This window comes from Apus apus, chromosome 1 (genome assembly GCF_020740795.1).
Source record: "Apus apus isolate bApuApu2 chromosome 1, bApuApu2.pri.cur, whole genome shotgun sequence".
NCBI lineage: Eukaryota > Metazoa > Chordata > Aves > Apodiformes > Apodidae > Apus > Apus apus.
Genome location: NC_067282.1, coordinates 72,497,452 through 72,513,212, shown reverse-complemented (window position 1 = coordinate 72,513,212; position 15,761 = coordinate 72,497,452). Strand labels below are relative to the sequence as shown.

Here is a 15,761-nt window from a genome sequence, read left to right as displayed (position 1 = left end):
GTTCTTCTTAAAGCTCATATTTCTTTCAATTACAGCATATTGGCCAAGTAGTTGACAATAATGTTTCTATAGTATGTTAATTTTGCATAAGTTATTTTGGGGTGTGGTAGCTCTTTTTGTTACATGTTCATGCAGTGCTTTAAACTGTTATCTCCAAATTAAGAAGATAGTTTTGCAGAAATGTAGTGAATTCTGACAATGAGTTAATTAAAGTGTATTCCAGCAGCAAGCTGTTAGGCAGTTTACTCACATACTTAGAAGGAACTTTCTCCCGGTTTCTCATTTAAGTAACAAACATTAGGCTTTAAATAAGGCTATTATGATGTGTGTTCCAAAAGTAAGTAGAAGCAACAGAAGAAATGGAAGAGATTTTTGTCCTGTCAGTAATTTCTGTGAGTTATCAAACTTGAGAGGGAAGATTAAGCCTATAATTATTTTTCTTATGCACTATCAATGAAGGAAAAACTACAGGAAACTGCATATATGTAGACAATGTTCATAAAATAATAGGAACTCTGCATTATATATATATATAGTTAAAATTATACTGGAAGTTTGTAAAAGTTAAAATATTTGTGTGAGGGGTGGGGAAGTTGTCGCTTGATTTTTAGCTACAAAATACAAAGTATGGTTTAAAGACTGCTTTTGAAAGTTCTCAAAATTCCAAATATTGGTGCAGTATTCCTTTTTAAAAGGAGTCTAAGCACTGTTGCTTGGGAACGTGGAAGGAAAGAAATGAAAATGACAGGTTTTATTTTCATTTTCAAATATTAATGAAACTTATAAAGTGAACAAGTGAAAAATAAATTAGAAGTTAATTTTTTTTTACGGTGCAAAGCCTTTCTAATACAAAGAGGTGGGTGGGGCAAGGAAATTTCAGTCTTCATAGTTCTTGGAGATAAATCAGACTTGGTAACTATTTGCGATTGATCCTATTATCTTAGGTTTTCAAGATTAAAGCAGTGCAACTGGCAGGAAAGCTTCTTCCAGCCTTCAACACACCTACGGGTATACCATGGGCAATGGTGAATCTGAAAAGGTAATAAATTTTCTTTTGTGTGTCACTCCCCCTCCCTCCAATTTAAAATAATGGCATATATCAGTTTTTCTTAGTAGTGGAACTGTAGAAGATGCAGACAAATTGACATTTCTTGCACTTTAGAATAATTTTAATAGAGTTCAGAGTATTCTGCTTCATTAACTGTAATAAATTGTGACTGTGACTTTTTTTTCCCCCTCAATTTTTGCAGTAAGAATTCAACATGTGAAACACATTGGAACATGCCCAGTGTATTATGCCATGTATTGCCCTAGAGCTTAATCATTGGTTCTTCAGTCATAAAAGAAAATTCTTGCAGGCCATGGTTGAATTTACTGGGTTTTATGTACTGTGTGAGATGTATGTTACTTTCAGAAGACTCGTGATATGTGAGAAGGTGATGGGACTCTGGAGATATTAATTTATTTTGCAGTTAAATTTAGGTATAAAAATCAGTGTTTTGAAGTCCACTACAGACAGTGGAGAGGGAGGGGCTCCTTTAGATGGCTGTTCATTCATACATTGAACTGAGATGGTCAGCATTGTCTTGTGGAAGAGAATTATCTTGTTTAATTTGTCTTGTATTCCTTGTTCAGTGCTGGGATTTCCCTCAGATTTCTAGAGAGAGTTTTTGATGCAAGGCATTTTTAAATGTTTTATTATGTTCTTAAGCAGTAGCTGAATTGGGAGGCATGTTGAGATCACTTGTACACTTAAGCTATTTGGGATAGTAAATAACAGAGTTTTAAAATTTTTTCAGTTGGTTTCATTTTAGGAGAGAGATTTGTTGTGCCTTGTTCAGACTGAGAAGAGATCTAGGACTACTTTGAGAGCATTAGTCTTACATGCCTTTTTGTGACCTGGTAATTATTCTCATGCTGTCCCTCCTTGGGTGAAGCCCATGGAGCTGTGGTTTGTCCTTCTGCTGGTCCAGGGCCTCACCACCATTGCCTGGTTTGCTCTGCTCTGTCTGTGCTTCGCTTTCTCCTCTGAGGCAGTTTACTGAACCTCTGTACAGTTACTATTGTTGGGTTAAATTTCCCTACACACTTTCTTCACGGCTTTATGGTTTACTCAGTCTTGTGTTCTTCCTGCAGTTTCATCCAGCTTGAAACTTTGAATAAGGTTTTTATTTTTGCTTTGTTTAGTGCAAGCCTGCACTGTGATTCCAGTGTGTTTGAGCAGCCCAGGCAGCTGTACTCCTCAGGCAGTCCAGAAGCCTGGTTCCCTGGCTCAAGCAATGTAGATGGTGGGGTTTAACAAGCCGCAAGAAGTAGATGCATGGATACTAGAAGTAAAACATGGAGACAAATCACATGGGTTGGGTATCAGAACACAGTCGGGGAGGAGGATTTGCAGTAGGAAATTTCCTACATGCTACTGTTGTTTATGCATTTACTGTGTCAGTGTCGTGGTAATGGACAGAACCCACCAGCATCCCAGCAGAGTTGCTGGCATGCCAAGGGGCAGTGACAGTAGCTTGTATGGGAACACTTACCCTGGGGCTGACATGCAGTAAAAGACAAGTCTGAAAAAAATATTTAGAAAATTATTAACTTGTGTTTTATTAGTTTTTGTATTAATAACAAAACAGTTTTCTCTTTTTATGAAAGCAGTACCAAAAAGACCCTGAGACAGGCTATGATTTTGTCTCTCTGTAAACAGTGGTTACTGTATTTTAAAAGGTGTTGTTCTGTCTCTGGTCAGAACTACAAATACTGCTCTGAAGGGACTTTTTACAAGGGCTTGTAGCAAGAGGACAAGTGGTAATGGATTAAAACTGGAAGAGGGGAGATTTAGGTTAGGCATTAGGAAGAAATTATCTAGTGTGAGTGTGGTGAGACACTGAACAGGTTGCCCAGGGGAATTGCAGCTGCCCCCTCTGGCAGTGTTCAAGGTCAGGTTGGATGGGGCTCTGAGCAACCTGATCTAGTGGGAGGTGTCCCTGCCCATGCAGCGGGTGTTGGAACTACATGATCTTTGAGGTCCCTTTCAACCCAAGCCATTCTATTATGATTCAAAGATAACCAATATTTTTCCTTTACATTTCTTATTTATAATTTTAAAAATAAATAAGAAGACATTCCTAATGGATTTTGGTCTTACTGATAACTGAAATCTTTTAAGAGAAGAAATTGAAGTAATCTCCAGGAAAATTTAGTTAACTTCAGAAATTAAAAGACCTGTTCCTAGAAGGTGGTGAAAACTCCTGAGTTAGATTAAACCAGGTATTATTTAGGAGTTATGATTTAGCAAGATGGTATCTCTTAGAGTGCAAAAGCTATGTGGTCTGTGATACTTTCTGTTGATTCTTTGTAAGCCTGAGGAATTCCTATTATTCTGCCTACATTGAATATACTGTTTTCATTTGTAGATACAGATAGGCCCCACTCCCATTCTGCTTCAGTGTCTAATAGTGGCTTGAAGCATATCCCACACTAGTAAAGGGCACATAGCAGATGTTTGGCAGAAAAAGTAAGTGAATGCTACCAATTTCAGAAGTGCTTTTGATTCTTATCATAGAATCATTAAAGTTGGAAAAGAACTCTAAAATCAAAAAGTCCAACCATCAGCTCAGCACCACCATGCCAACTAAATCACATTGTAAAGTGCCGTGTATACACATCTTTTGAACACCTCCAGGGGTGGTGACTCCACCACTTACTTCCCTGGGCAGCCTGTTTGAATGCTTGACGACTAAAGAAATTTTTCCTACTATCCAATTTGAACCTCTCTGGCACAACTTGATGCCATTTCCTCTCATCCTATCACTGGTTACTTGGAAGAAGAGACCAACCCCCACCTCACTGCAACCTCCTTACAGGTAATTATAGAGAGCAGTAAGGTCTCCCCTCAGCCTCCTTTTTTCCAGACTAAGAGGGAACCCCAGTTCCTTCACCCACTCCTCACAGGACTTGTGCTCTAGACCCTTCACCAGCTTTGTTGCCTTTCTCTAGACACACTCCAGCACCTTAATGTCCTTCTTGTAGTAAGGGGCTCAAAACAGTACACAGGATGTGAGGTGATTGTTCTCAAACCATCCTTCAGGGTGTTCTTAGGAACATGCAATGAATAAACAGCAGTCAAGATTTGGCCCAGTGTCAAGATATTATATCTTTTAATCTCAGGACATTTTGTTGGTGAGGTTGTGGTACCTTCTTTCCAAAAAGACCCAACCCATGAACCAACTGATCAATAAAACCACAACTCCTGTAATCTTAACTATAGGTTAATATTTTGCTGTTACTTGTTTAATTTGCTGTGGTGGTTGTTACTAGTGTTGTGCACAGTAATTCAGATTTTTTTTCTTCTTCCTTTTTTAATGCATATTTGTTGGAATTCAGTGGTGTGGGTCGAAACTGGGGCTGGGCGTCTGCTGGCAGCAGTATCCTCGCAGAGTTTGGTACCCTGCACATGGAATTTGTCCACCTCAGTTATTTGACAGGGGACCCTGTATACTACAATAAGGTGGGTCTCAAATTCAATTTTTTATCATAAAAGTGTATTGTTTCATCATAAATTGCATTAAAGAGGAAGTACTTTCTATACTGTATTGTATTTGCATTCTTGGTAGCAGGTAAATTTTTTTGTATTTGCATTTCTGTTACAAAGTAGGTTACTTTTTTCAAGTAGAAATGTATGACAATGCAAGTTTTCTTATTTGTTTCAGCATACATTTAAAAATAATAATTTTTAAACATTTATGTGAGCAGTCCTTTAAAAGCAAAAACTTGCTAATCTGCAGGAAACCGTCAAAAAAGCTTCTGGGTTCAGATTAAGTAAATTTACTACTAAAAAAAAGAAAAAGAAAAAAGATTAAATTTAGCTATGTGCAGAGAGCAGATGAACATTGTTAGTGGTGATCCTGATTCTTGATTTAATTTAGGTCATGCACATTCGGAAGTTACTTCAGAAAATGGATCGTCCTAATGGACTTTATCCAAATTATTTGAATCCAAGAACAGGCCGGTGGGGTCAGCGTAAGTATTCTTATTTTATTCGTTCCTTGTTAAAGCTATGCTTCTTATTTTGTTGCTGAGTTGAAGATCAGAAAACAATATTCTGTGTGAACAGCATTGCTTGGAAACATGCATTATAGAGGAGTTACTTAGACATGAGATCTCCTGAAACTAATTTTTGGCTGTAGCTCTCTCTGAAGTCAGGCAGCTCAATTTTTATGGTAGATCTGAAAGCAGCTTCCTACTAAATCTGATGCCTGTCCTTACTTTTATCTGTCAATAAAATCTTCAGTAATAATGAATGAGGCTGAAAATAGTTTCCTCATTTTTATTGTGTTCCTGCCTTTGTTCTGCAAACCATCTCGTAAATGGATTACTGTGAGGTAACGTAAAAGCAGTGCACGTTTATGGTGGTTAAATTTGAGCTCCTTCACATGGTGTTAGGGACTGATGTTTATAAACATCCTTCTTTTACTTAGTGGCATTTGAAATGGCATGATGAACCTCCCTATAGGTCCTGCTGTTACCAAGGCCTCTTGTTTGAAAAAAAAAAAAAAAAAAAGATTAAGGCTTTGGAATGAAAAGAAAAAATTGGTTTTGTTGTTGCCAGTACAAGTGGAGAGATATAACATGAAGAAGAGACACTAATATGATTCCTTTGCTTGAAGTGGTTCTTCCAAAAGAAGTTGAGTGTTTTGGTGCTTTCATAGTGGGTGTAATGAAATAATTATTTCTTAAAGGTTTCTGTTCCTATTTCTTTCATGAATGCAAGTTTACTTAAGAGAAACAAGCAAGATGATCTATTTCTGTCCAGCTTGACATCATTGACAGGTTTCAGGAATTTCAGTGGTTGGCTGGAAATACCCAGCAGAACATGTTCTGGCTTGCAGACTGAGAATTTCCTTCTGACTTTGAGTCTGGCATATGAGAGAAATGAATGCAGCTGTCATTGCAGTGATTGTGAAAAGAGTTGTCTCATCTAATCATTAAGGCCAAAATTCTCTCCAAAGAGTCTAATATCTTTGAGTGAATGGTAACGCCTTCTGAGACTGACACATGGACTGAAGAGATAAATTTTTCAGGCAAACTTAAGTTTAATGATGCATTCAGAAAAAAGAAAGTGAGCAAACACAGACATTCAGCTATTACTTATTCAAAAGACAGCTTAATGCTGTTCTGAAATAATTTTTTCTATTGCTTTTCTTCATTCCTAACCAATTGCTCCTGCTACTTTTGTCAGAAGTAGTCCAATGTCATATCACCAGGATTCTTTAGGGGCTTTTAGTTATGTGTAATAATGCTCAAAATTAGCAGCTCTTGGGAAGAAAAGAGTCCTGGTCACTGAGAATAAACATATTGTGGAAATTTTAACTTTGTAAAAGTTTGATGGAGCTCAAATATACTATGAAAATGAATTTTGAATTATAATATGTTTGAGACTAAAGGGCTACAGGCTGAGAATTAAGTTATTAGGATAAAAAGAAATACAACTGTATAGAGCCCTTAATTTTTCTGTGCTGTTCCTTAACCACAAACTTACTTCCTGGAATTTGGTGGCTGGTCAGGGGCTTTTTTGGAGGGTTTGTTTGGAAGGTTGTTTATTTATTTATTTTAGCAAATAAGCTTCCAAGTGCAGATACAGATGCTCTAGTGGTGTTTCAAAGATATCTCCATTGCAGTGAGCATTTGCAAACCCATCTTGAAAAGTTTTGTGGAGACAAGAAAGCAAGAATTGCTAATTGTGTTTTTCCTGCCACAAATCAGGATGTAATAATAAGAAACTCTTTGTTGTATTCCTCATAAACCACTCTTCTGTGAATCTTTTAGCAAAAAAGTAAGAAGTTACAGTAAGGGGGCACATGCACTGTTTGTTTAGACTTACGCGAGGAGGAAAGAGAACAGTTTCCCACACACTGAAATACTGGATGTGTGAGCTGGAAGAGCTGAGGCTTAGATAGGAATTTTTCTTCTTATTCTCCTGCAGAAATTGTGTCCTGCACCACAGAAGTCAGTTAAGTAAGGGTGATGGCTTCACGCACTGCATCTCCGTTCCCTAGAGGACTCATGTCAGAGTATAAAATACTGTTGCTGACTTGAGTCACATTGTTGGTATTAAGGGCAGGCAAGGCTTTTGTGTCCTTCTCAGAAGGTAATTTCAAAGACCATTGTCTCTGGCTTGTCTGGAAAGACTGAGACAATGGACTTCTTTCAGCTTCTGGAAAAGCTACCCTTTTCATCTTCACTGTGACCTTTAGTTTGATGCATCCCCTCTTATACAAAGTACTTTCTCCAGATATTTTTCCAGAATTATTTTGGAACTCTTTTATTTGCCTACATGTGTGTAACTCTTGACACCCTTTCTGGGTGTTCTTTTTTTCTTTTTTTTTTTTTTCCCCTTCCTTTTAGCATTTTTTTTCCTCTCCTCAGACTGTTTTGGCTCAATTCTAGTTATGTTTTCAGATAATCTACACAGAGTTTCAACTAAGTCATAAGGAGTGTGAAATAGGTAAAGTAAATCTACATAAAGGCAATATTGAAGAAATACAGGATTTAGCTGCAATGTAGCATCATTCTAGTGGTGGGTACCTTTATTCAAAGTAATAAATAAATCAGTGATGGGCACATAGCATTCAGACTAATTAATTTTACTTCTACCAGTTGATTAACTGGAGAATATTAAACAAGATATATAAGGTAAGAATCCATTTAGCTCAAGTTTCTCAGCAGTTATGTTTTGTCCTTACCTTTAAATTTATTTTTTTAAAGAAAAAAAAACTGTATGATTTGAGTAGAAGAAAAAAAAAATCTACACTTCTGTGTTGGTCTTCTGTTTAATTTTGTTGCAACAGGCTAAAAGGTAAACATTTACATACGATTTCTATTGCAAGACAGATTTGTGGAAGGAAACAGAAGTCTCAAACATTTTCTGTGGCTTTGTTGTGGTGACTGAGATGGATGTACCTCTACTTACAACAAGAATGTTGTGGAAAATTCTTAATACCTTCTACCTTGATGCTTGATGTACAGTATTTTGATGCCTTCTCAGAGGTGCTTGAACAAGGAGCCTAGGCACATCCTGATCTTGTGTTTCTGACCAAAACAAAAAACAAAACAAACAAACAAAACTGACAAAGATTGCATCTACTTTATTTGACTTGCAATCCCAAGTATGAAATGTTAGTGTGAGCAAATAATGTGCCTTTGAAATAGCCCACTGAGAAATCTTCCCTTCCTTTTCCCTCTTTAGTCCAGAGATGTGTGCAGCGACTTAAGCTGCCATACATGTAGCTTCTTTGCACGTGTCAGGTCTCAAAACATACTACCTTTCTGTTTGTGAATGTCGTAAGATCTGTATGAACTGGATATAATTCAGAAATATACAGCTTATCTCTCAGCTGCTGATGATAGGAAATTAGGAGTGGTACAATTCAGTGCTAAGTCTTATGGAAGGGGAAGGTGATACTTGCTTCCAGAGTCATTAAGCCAGCTATTTTTTACCTGCTCTCATTTTCTCTGAAGTTTCATTCACTCATATTCACATGTTACGACATGTATAAGTTGTTTGGACTCAGAGAACAAGGGACACTGTTACCCAGTCCTCTTCACATATCTAGGGTTCTTCAGTGGTGATGGTGAGCTAGTTTTTGGACAGATCTTTCAGGCCTTTAAGGCATCAGCAATTGTTATGGAGTTTTTCTATAGCTTAGAATATTCCTGTCTTTAGCCTCCATAGATCTTAGGCCATGTTGCTGTGTCTTGTCTGTTTTTCTTCATTTAAATGTATGCTTAAAACACATGTGGTCTGTTCACAGAATTGTCAGAGTTGGAAGGGACCTCTAGAGATCACCTAGTGCAACTCCCCTGCTAAAGCAGGGGCTCCTAAAGCACATTACACAGAACTGCATCCAGACAGGTTTTTAATATCTCCAGAGGAGACTCCACAACCTCCCTGGGCAGCCTATTCCAGTGCTCCGTCACCCTCACCATAAATAAGTTTTTCCTCATCTTTAAATGGAATTTCCTATGTTCCAGCTTGTGCCCATTGCCCCTCGTCCTGTCACTGGGAACTATTGAAAAGAGTCTGGCTCTGTCCTCCCTGTACCCACCTTTAGGTACTTGTATACATTAATAAGGTCTCCCCTCAGCCTTCCCTTCTCCTGGCTGAAGAGCTCCAGCTCTCTCAGCCTTTCTTTATTAGGGAGATGCTCCAATCCCCCAGTCATCTGTGTTGCCCACCACTGGACTCTCTAGTAGTTCCCTGTGTCTCTTGAACTGGGGAGCCCAAAATTGGACACAGTACACTGGATGGGGCCTCAATAGGGCAGAACAGAGGGGAAGAATGACCTCTCTCGACCTACTGGCCACACTCTTCCTTATGCAACCCAGGGTTCCATTTGGCTTCTTGGCAACACGGGCAAATTACTGGCTCATGGATAATTTACTTTCTACCAGGACTCCCAGATCCTTTTCAGAACTGCTTTTTCAGCGGGTCCACCCCTAACCTATATTGATGCATGGAGTTCTTCCTCCCCAGGTGCAGGACCCTGCACTTGCCCATGTTGAACCTCACTAGGTTCTTTTATGCCCAACTCTCTAGCCTTTCCAGGTCACACTGGATATTCTCTTTTGGGATTAGGGGAAGGGGAATAGTGTATGTAACACACTAGAACCTTGTTGCCATCCTTCTGATGTTAGAGTGCAGGGTTTGATGAGTCATTTCTGCTATGGTTTGATTTATCAGATTGCAGGTCTTTTGATCTTGATATAAACAGCATGTTCTGCTATTGCACTGCTGGGGAATGATATTCTGGGGACAGTGCCCTGAGACATCCAGACTCTACTTTTTGCTCATCATTCTGCTGCTTCTGCTGGTGCTTAGAGAGACATGCATTTTCATTCAAACCAGTCAGTATTTCTGTTACAAATACCTAAAAAGCTATAATCAGTAATGTAACTTACCAGTTAATTAGGGTTTCATCAAGAAGGACGTGACCATGGCTTCCAGGTTCTTAACAAGTTGGAGAGATGACTAGAGTAATATAGCGTGTCATAAATGTTATCGATAGCCATGTCTTTGTAATGCTTACACTTTTATGGATATAAGTTTCCATGTGCATTTAATGCATTTTTCATAGCAGTTAAGAATCATAGAATCCTAGGGGTTGGAAGGGACCTCGAAAGATCATCTAGTCCAACCCCCCTGCCAGAGCAGGATCACCTAGAGTACATCAGACAGGAACTTGTCCAGGTGGGTTTTGAATGTCTCCAGTGAAGGAGACTCCACAACCTCTCTGGGCAGCCTGTTCCAGTGCTCTGTCACTCTCACAGTAAAAAAATTTTTTCTGATACTCACCTTGAACCTCCTATGCTCCAATTTGCATCCATTACTCCTTGTCCTATCACTGGTCATCACTGAAAAAAGCTTAACTCCATCTTCCTGACACTCACCCTTTACGTATTTGTAAACATTGATGAGGTCTCTGGTGGCAGATTCCCTTCTTTCTTTTTCTGCCTGCCTTGTGAAGCAGCAGTAGGCAGGGCTGCACAGGGACTAACGTTCCACTACCATTCGACTGACACTGTGAAACATCTTTGTTGGCATCACGGACAGTGGGATTAAGTGCACCCTCAGCAAGTTTGCTCACTACACCAAACTGTTTGGTGAGGTTGACACACTGGAGGAAAGGGATGCCATCCAGAGGGACCTTGACAGGCTTGAGAGGTAGGCCTGTGCAAACTGCCTGAAGGTCTGTAAGGCCAAGTGGAAGGTCTTGTACCTGAGTCATTGCAATCACAAGCACAAATAAAGGTTGGGTGGAGAACGGATTGAAAACAACCCTGAGGAGAAGGACTTGGGAGTGATGGTGTATGAGAAGCTCAGCATGAGTCAGCAATGTGCACTTGCAGCCAACTGTTTCTTGGGCTGCATCAAAAGAAGTGTGGCCAGCAGGTCAAGGGGGGTGATTCTCCCCCTCTGTTCTGCTCTCGTGAGACCCCACCTGGAGTGCTGTGTCTAGTTCTGGAGCCCCCAACATAACAAGGACACAGAGCTGTTGGAGTGAATCCAGAAGAGGGCCACAAAGATGATCAGGAGACTGGAGCACCTCTCCTATGAAGACAAGCTGAGAGAGTTTGGGTTATTCAGCCTGGGGAAGAGAAGGCTCTGGGGAGACTTTATAGTGGCCTTCCAGTACCTGAAGGGGCTCTAGGAAAGCTGGGGAAGGAGTTTTAACAAGGGTGTGTAGCAAGAGGACAAGGGGTAATGGACTAAAACTACAAGATGGTAGATTTAGGTTAGACATTAGGAAGAAATTCTTTAGTGTGAGGCTGTTGAGACACTGGCACAGGTTGCCCAGGGAAGTTGTGGCTGCCGTGTCTCTGGAAGTGTTCATAGCCAGGTTGAATGGGGCTTGGAGCAACCTGGTCTGGTGGTAGATGCCCCTTACCATGGCAGGGGGGTTGGATCTAGTTGATCTTCTAGATCTCTTCCAACACAAACCATTCTATGATTCTGATTCCGTATTTCATTTCCATTTGAATGTCATAAAACTCAGTCCTAAAAACCGCCAGGTGAATGGCTTACTGGTCAGTGAAAATCTCCATGCTTTCTAGTGGAAACCCTTCATGATACAGCTGTACAGCACTGGAGTCTTGCTGCTGTGTAGCTGGGAGTGGTTCTACCCAGGAGGAGGAAAATGCTGGCATGTGTAGGCTAAATGTTTGTGTTTAAGCTTGTAATGTGCAGGTGTTATTATGGCATGAGTGGCATGACAGACAGCTTTTTAATGGGTTCAGCTCAGGATTTGTCATCTGACTGGGGCTTTTCCTAGAAGGCAGGGCTATAATGCCCAGAGGAATGTTGACAGATTCAATTTCTATTTATGGACTAAGGTGGTGGTCCAGTAGGAACAAGTGATTTACAGTACTTCCAGCCTGGGTTTTCAGTTTCTTTAAGACTGAAAGGAGAATAGCAAGAGCATATTCTAGTCTCTCACATTAACCTACAGTTAACTTGATTAGCTTTTCATTTCACTTGTTCTCTGGTTGGTTTGATGCAAGCATTAGAACTTTGAATTTACATTATTTTCAGAAACAGTGACAGTGCTTGCTACAGAAGCCTGCTAAGCAGATACAACAACTAGAATTTTGATTAAACAAGTGATTTCAGAATTATAGAAATTAATTTGAAGAAAAAGGGAGGTTTTTTCAAAAATTAAAATATGTTGAGAAAATTTAATTCTAGTTTGTGTTTGCTAACAGGTTAGCTGAGACTGCCAGCTGGAACAGCAGTAACAAAGAAAATGCCAGTCTGCATGTTATTTCCAAGTCAGGACATGCCACTCATGTTTGCACATTTCTGTAAACTGGGCATTCTTCCTTTCTACTTTTCAGTCCCAAGAAGAAATTGCTACATTTCATCTTGTTCCAACATCTCTTGCAAGTAATAATATTACTGAATAGGAACTCAAGTAGCTCTGGCTTCACATCTCACTTCCTGCAGGTGGGCTACCTATAGAGTTACCTGTGTTGGTTCTGTAAGAAAGTTATGTCAGTTTAACTAAAACTAGTTTTTAGACAATATATTCCCCAGGGGTCTGTACTGGGCCCAGTCTTATTTAACATCTTTATCAATGACCTAGATGAGGGGATGGAGTTTGTCCTCAGCAGGTTTGCTGATGACACAAAGCTGGGAGGATTGGCTGATACACCTGAAGGCTGTGCAGCCATTCAGTGAGATCGAGACAGACTGGAGAGCTGGGCAAAGATGAAGGTTCAACAGGAATAAGTGTAGAGTCCTACTCCTGGAGAGAAAAAAACACCATGCACCAATATAAGTTAGGCATTGACCTGCTAGAAAGCAGCTCCATGGAGGAGGACCTTGGGGACCTGGTTGTCCATGGGACAGCAATGTGCCCTCATTACCAAGACAGCCAATATTATATCAGGATGCATTAAGAACAGTGTGGCCAGCAGGTCAAAGGAGGTTCTCCTCCCCCTCTCCTCTGCCCTTGTAAGACCACATCTGGCATATTGTGGTCACTGGTATCCCCAGTTCAAGAGGGACAGGGATATTCTGGAAAGAGTCCAACGGAGGCTACGAGGATGATTAAGGGACTGGAACATATGTCATATGAGGAAAGGCTAAGAGACCTGGGGCTGTTTAGTCTTGAGAAAAGAACGCTAAGAGGGGACCTTATTAATGTCTATAAATATCTGAAGGGTGGGTGTCAAGAATGGGCCAGTCTCTATTCAGTGATGCCCTGTCATAGAACGAGGGGAAACAGCACCAAGGTACAACACAGGAAGTTCCACCTCAACATGAGGAAAAATTTCTTTACTGTGAGGATAACAGAGCATTGGCACAAGCTGCCTAGAGAGGTTGTGGAGTTTCCTTCTCTGAAGACTTTGAAGACCCATCTGGATGTGTTTCTATGTGATCTGCCCTAGGTGTTCCAGCTACAGCAGGGGGTTAGACTCGATCTTCAGAGGTCCCTTCCAACCCCTACAATTCTATGATTCTCTATTGCTTCCATATGCAATAAAATAACCAGAGGTACCTATTCTATGTTAGCCTTCTGTGTTTATTACACCTTAGTGATATGTGAGCACATTAACAAGTTGCTGTAAGTTAAGCTAATGTGTGAATTTACAGTGCATGAGCTGAGCATTGCTATTAGGAATGTAATAGCAGATAGTGAAATTACCATTGCTGAATGTTGATGTGTTAAAATATTCAGACTGCAGTCTATTCTATACTTCTTTGTTCTTGCCTCCTTACCTAAACAAGCCTCTTTAGGCAGATTTGCAAGTGAACTAAATTAAAAGCCCGATGAAGGGTACTCAGCACATTCACAGGGACTCACCAATGTGATATTGGTCCTCATACATGTATTTAATGCACTAAATGTAAATTCTCCCTTTCATGTCCAAAGTGATTACTGTCCTCTAAAGGCAAATAAGAGGATTCACATAGGTATTTAGGCTGCCTTGTTACATACACTGCCTTTAGCACCTCTAGGTGACGTCACTTTCTTGCCACTCCCTGCCTGTATTACTATAAATTGGAGGCACAACCAAGGTGGCTGAATGGGAGAAATTTATATCCTCTGTTTCCCTTTAATTTTCAACAGTAAATACTTAAATTAAAACAAACCAAGCACTTTTATTTTTAAAATATTATTTAGAGAAGGCTTCTTTGCATTTAAAATAATTGGATTGAATTTGTACTTGATTCAAATGGTGCAATTCTCACATGTAGGAGAAGCAATAAAAACAATTTTAAATTACTGTCATTAAATCAGTTCAAAAACTAGGTGAATATTCCTAAGTTTTTATGCCTGCCTGCCCAGCTGGTTTCAGTCTAATGCTCTTGGGCTGAGCTAGGTAATTATCTTCATTTAAAGTCTTGCAAGTAATAGACAAACCGTGAGCGATATGCTCTATTTTAATTTGTGATATGACATTTTATGAAATACATAGCACTAACTGTCCATATTTATTTGTCAGTATTTAAGGGAAAATTGAAAATAAATTTGATCTAAATGTTTCTAATACACTTTGTTAAAGATTATGTTAAGAAAGTCAATGCATCCAGCAGACTGTAAGACCTGGGTATTCTTTCTTTTTGAAGCCCAGCCAAGTACAGGTCTCTCCATCCCAGTCCAATGGGATGCAGACACCTATACTTCTCTTCCCATTTGCAGGTTTGACCTGCAAGGCTGAGGAAGTATCCTAGAGAGGTGCACATATACACTAAGAGGGTGCTAATGCATCTGCCTACCTAGACTTATACTGCCTTGGTAGCACCCCCACATAGTGCTGCCACAACCACATAATATGTAAATGCAGGTAGCCAGGTCTTGCTGCTCCTCCTGGTATTTACTGTCAAATAGACAGATGCATGTGCTCACACACTCTTCACAAGCACCCTCACAGATCCTTCAAATATTAGCAAAGGCTCTCAGTCTTCCTAATACCTGTCATTGAACTCTGGACCTTGTATGCAGCCCGTCACCTCAGAGCTTGGGTGCTTCCAGATGCAGGTCTCCTCCTACTCACCAGCTGGAAATTTGCTAATGAATTCCACATACACACATACAGTCAGAATTCAATTCACCAGGAAGAACAAACACACGTGGGTCTTCCCAGCTGCTGACAAAACAGACCTAGGGCCCTGTGACCTGCAGCCCCTTTCTCCAGTTGCTGGCACTCTGACCTTGCAACACGCATCCCAGGTACTTAGATCTTTCTTGCATTCTGGTCTCCAGGTGCTGGCACCTAGACCTGCAAGCTCTGCAGCCCATGGCTTCCTCTCCAGCTGTGGATGTTTACACCTTGTAGAACTCAGAAGATAGTGAGTGGGATCACATGCAAAAAATAAAAAGATAAAGCAGACAGTGCTGGTAGGGTGCAAGGCTCAGACAGACAAGCATTTTGATCGGCAGCTTGTTTACATGTAACCAGGCCCTTTTAACCTACCTCCTCTCGATTTTTCCTTTGTTCATTCCTCCCCAGTCCACCCCAGTCATTCCCTTTCCCTCCCTTTGGCTGTAAATATTAATACCCATAGTAAGTTTTATCTAAAGCCACAGCCCTTTCTGCTGTTCCATGAATACATTTTGCAGTTATGCAAGTCCCCTCAAAATACCTCATCATGCTCATGACAATCATGTTTCCCTCTTCTTATCAGTGACAAAGTTCAGGTTGTCTCTGGGAGGCTGTGGCTCAGTAGTTCCTTTAATGGCCTGTCAATCAGTAGCTGA

The 15,761-nt window shown here is 40.1% G+C and overlaps 1 protein-coding gene across 3 annotated transcripts in view; it reads left to right on the top strand.

Moving 5' to 3' along the window:
• The window catches only part of MAN1A2 (mannosidase alpha class 1A member 2), a 149,689-nt gene that overhangs the window by 92,582 nt on the left and 41,346 nt on the right, over window positions 1-15,761 (top strand). For all 3 annotated transcript variants that reach the window (XM_051608433.1, XM_051608434.1, XM_051608435.1), the window contains 3 exons: window positions 945-1,039; window positions 4,384-4,507; window positions 4,926-5,019. In XM_051608433.1, coding sequence (XP_051464393.1) covers window positions 945-1,039; window positions 4,384-4,507; window positions 4,926-5,019 — 313 coding nt within the window. The remainder of the gene's footprint in view (window positions 1-944; window positions 1,040-4,383; window positions 4,508-4,925; window positions 5,020-15,761) is intronic.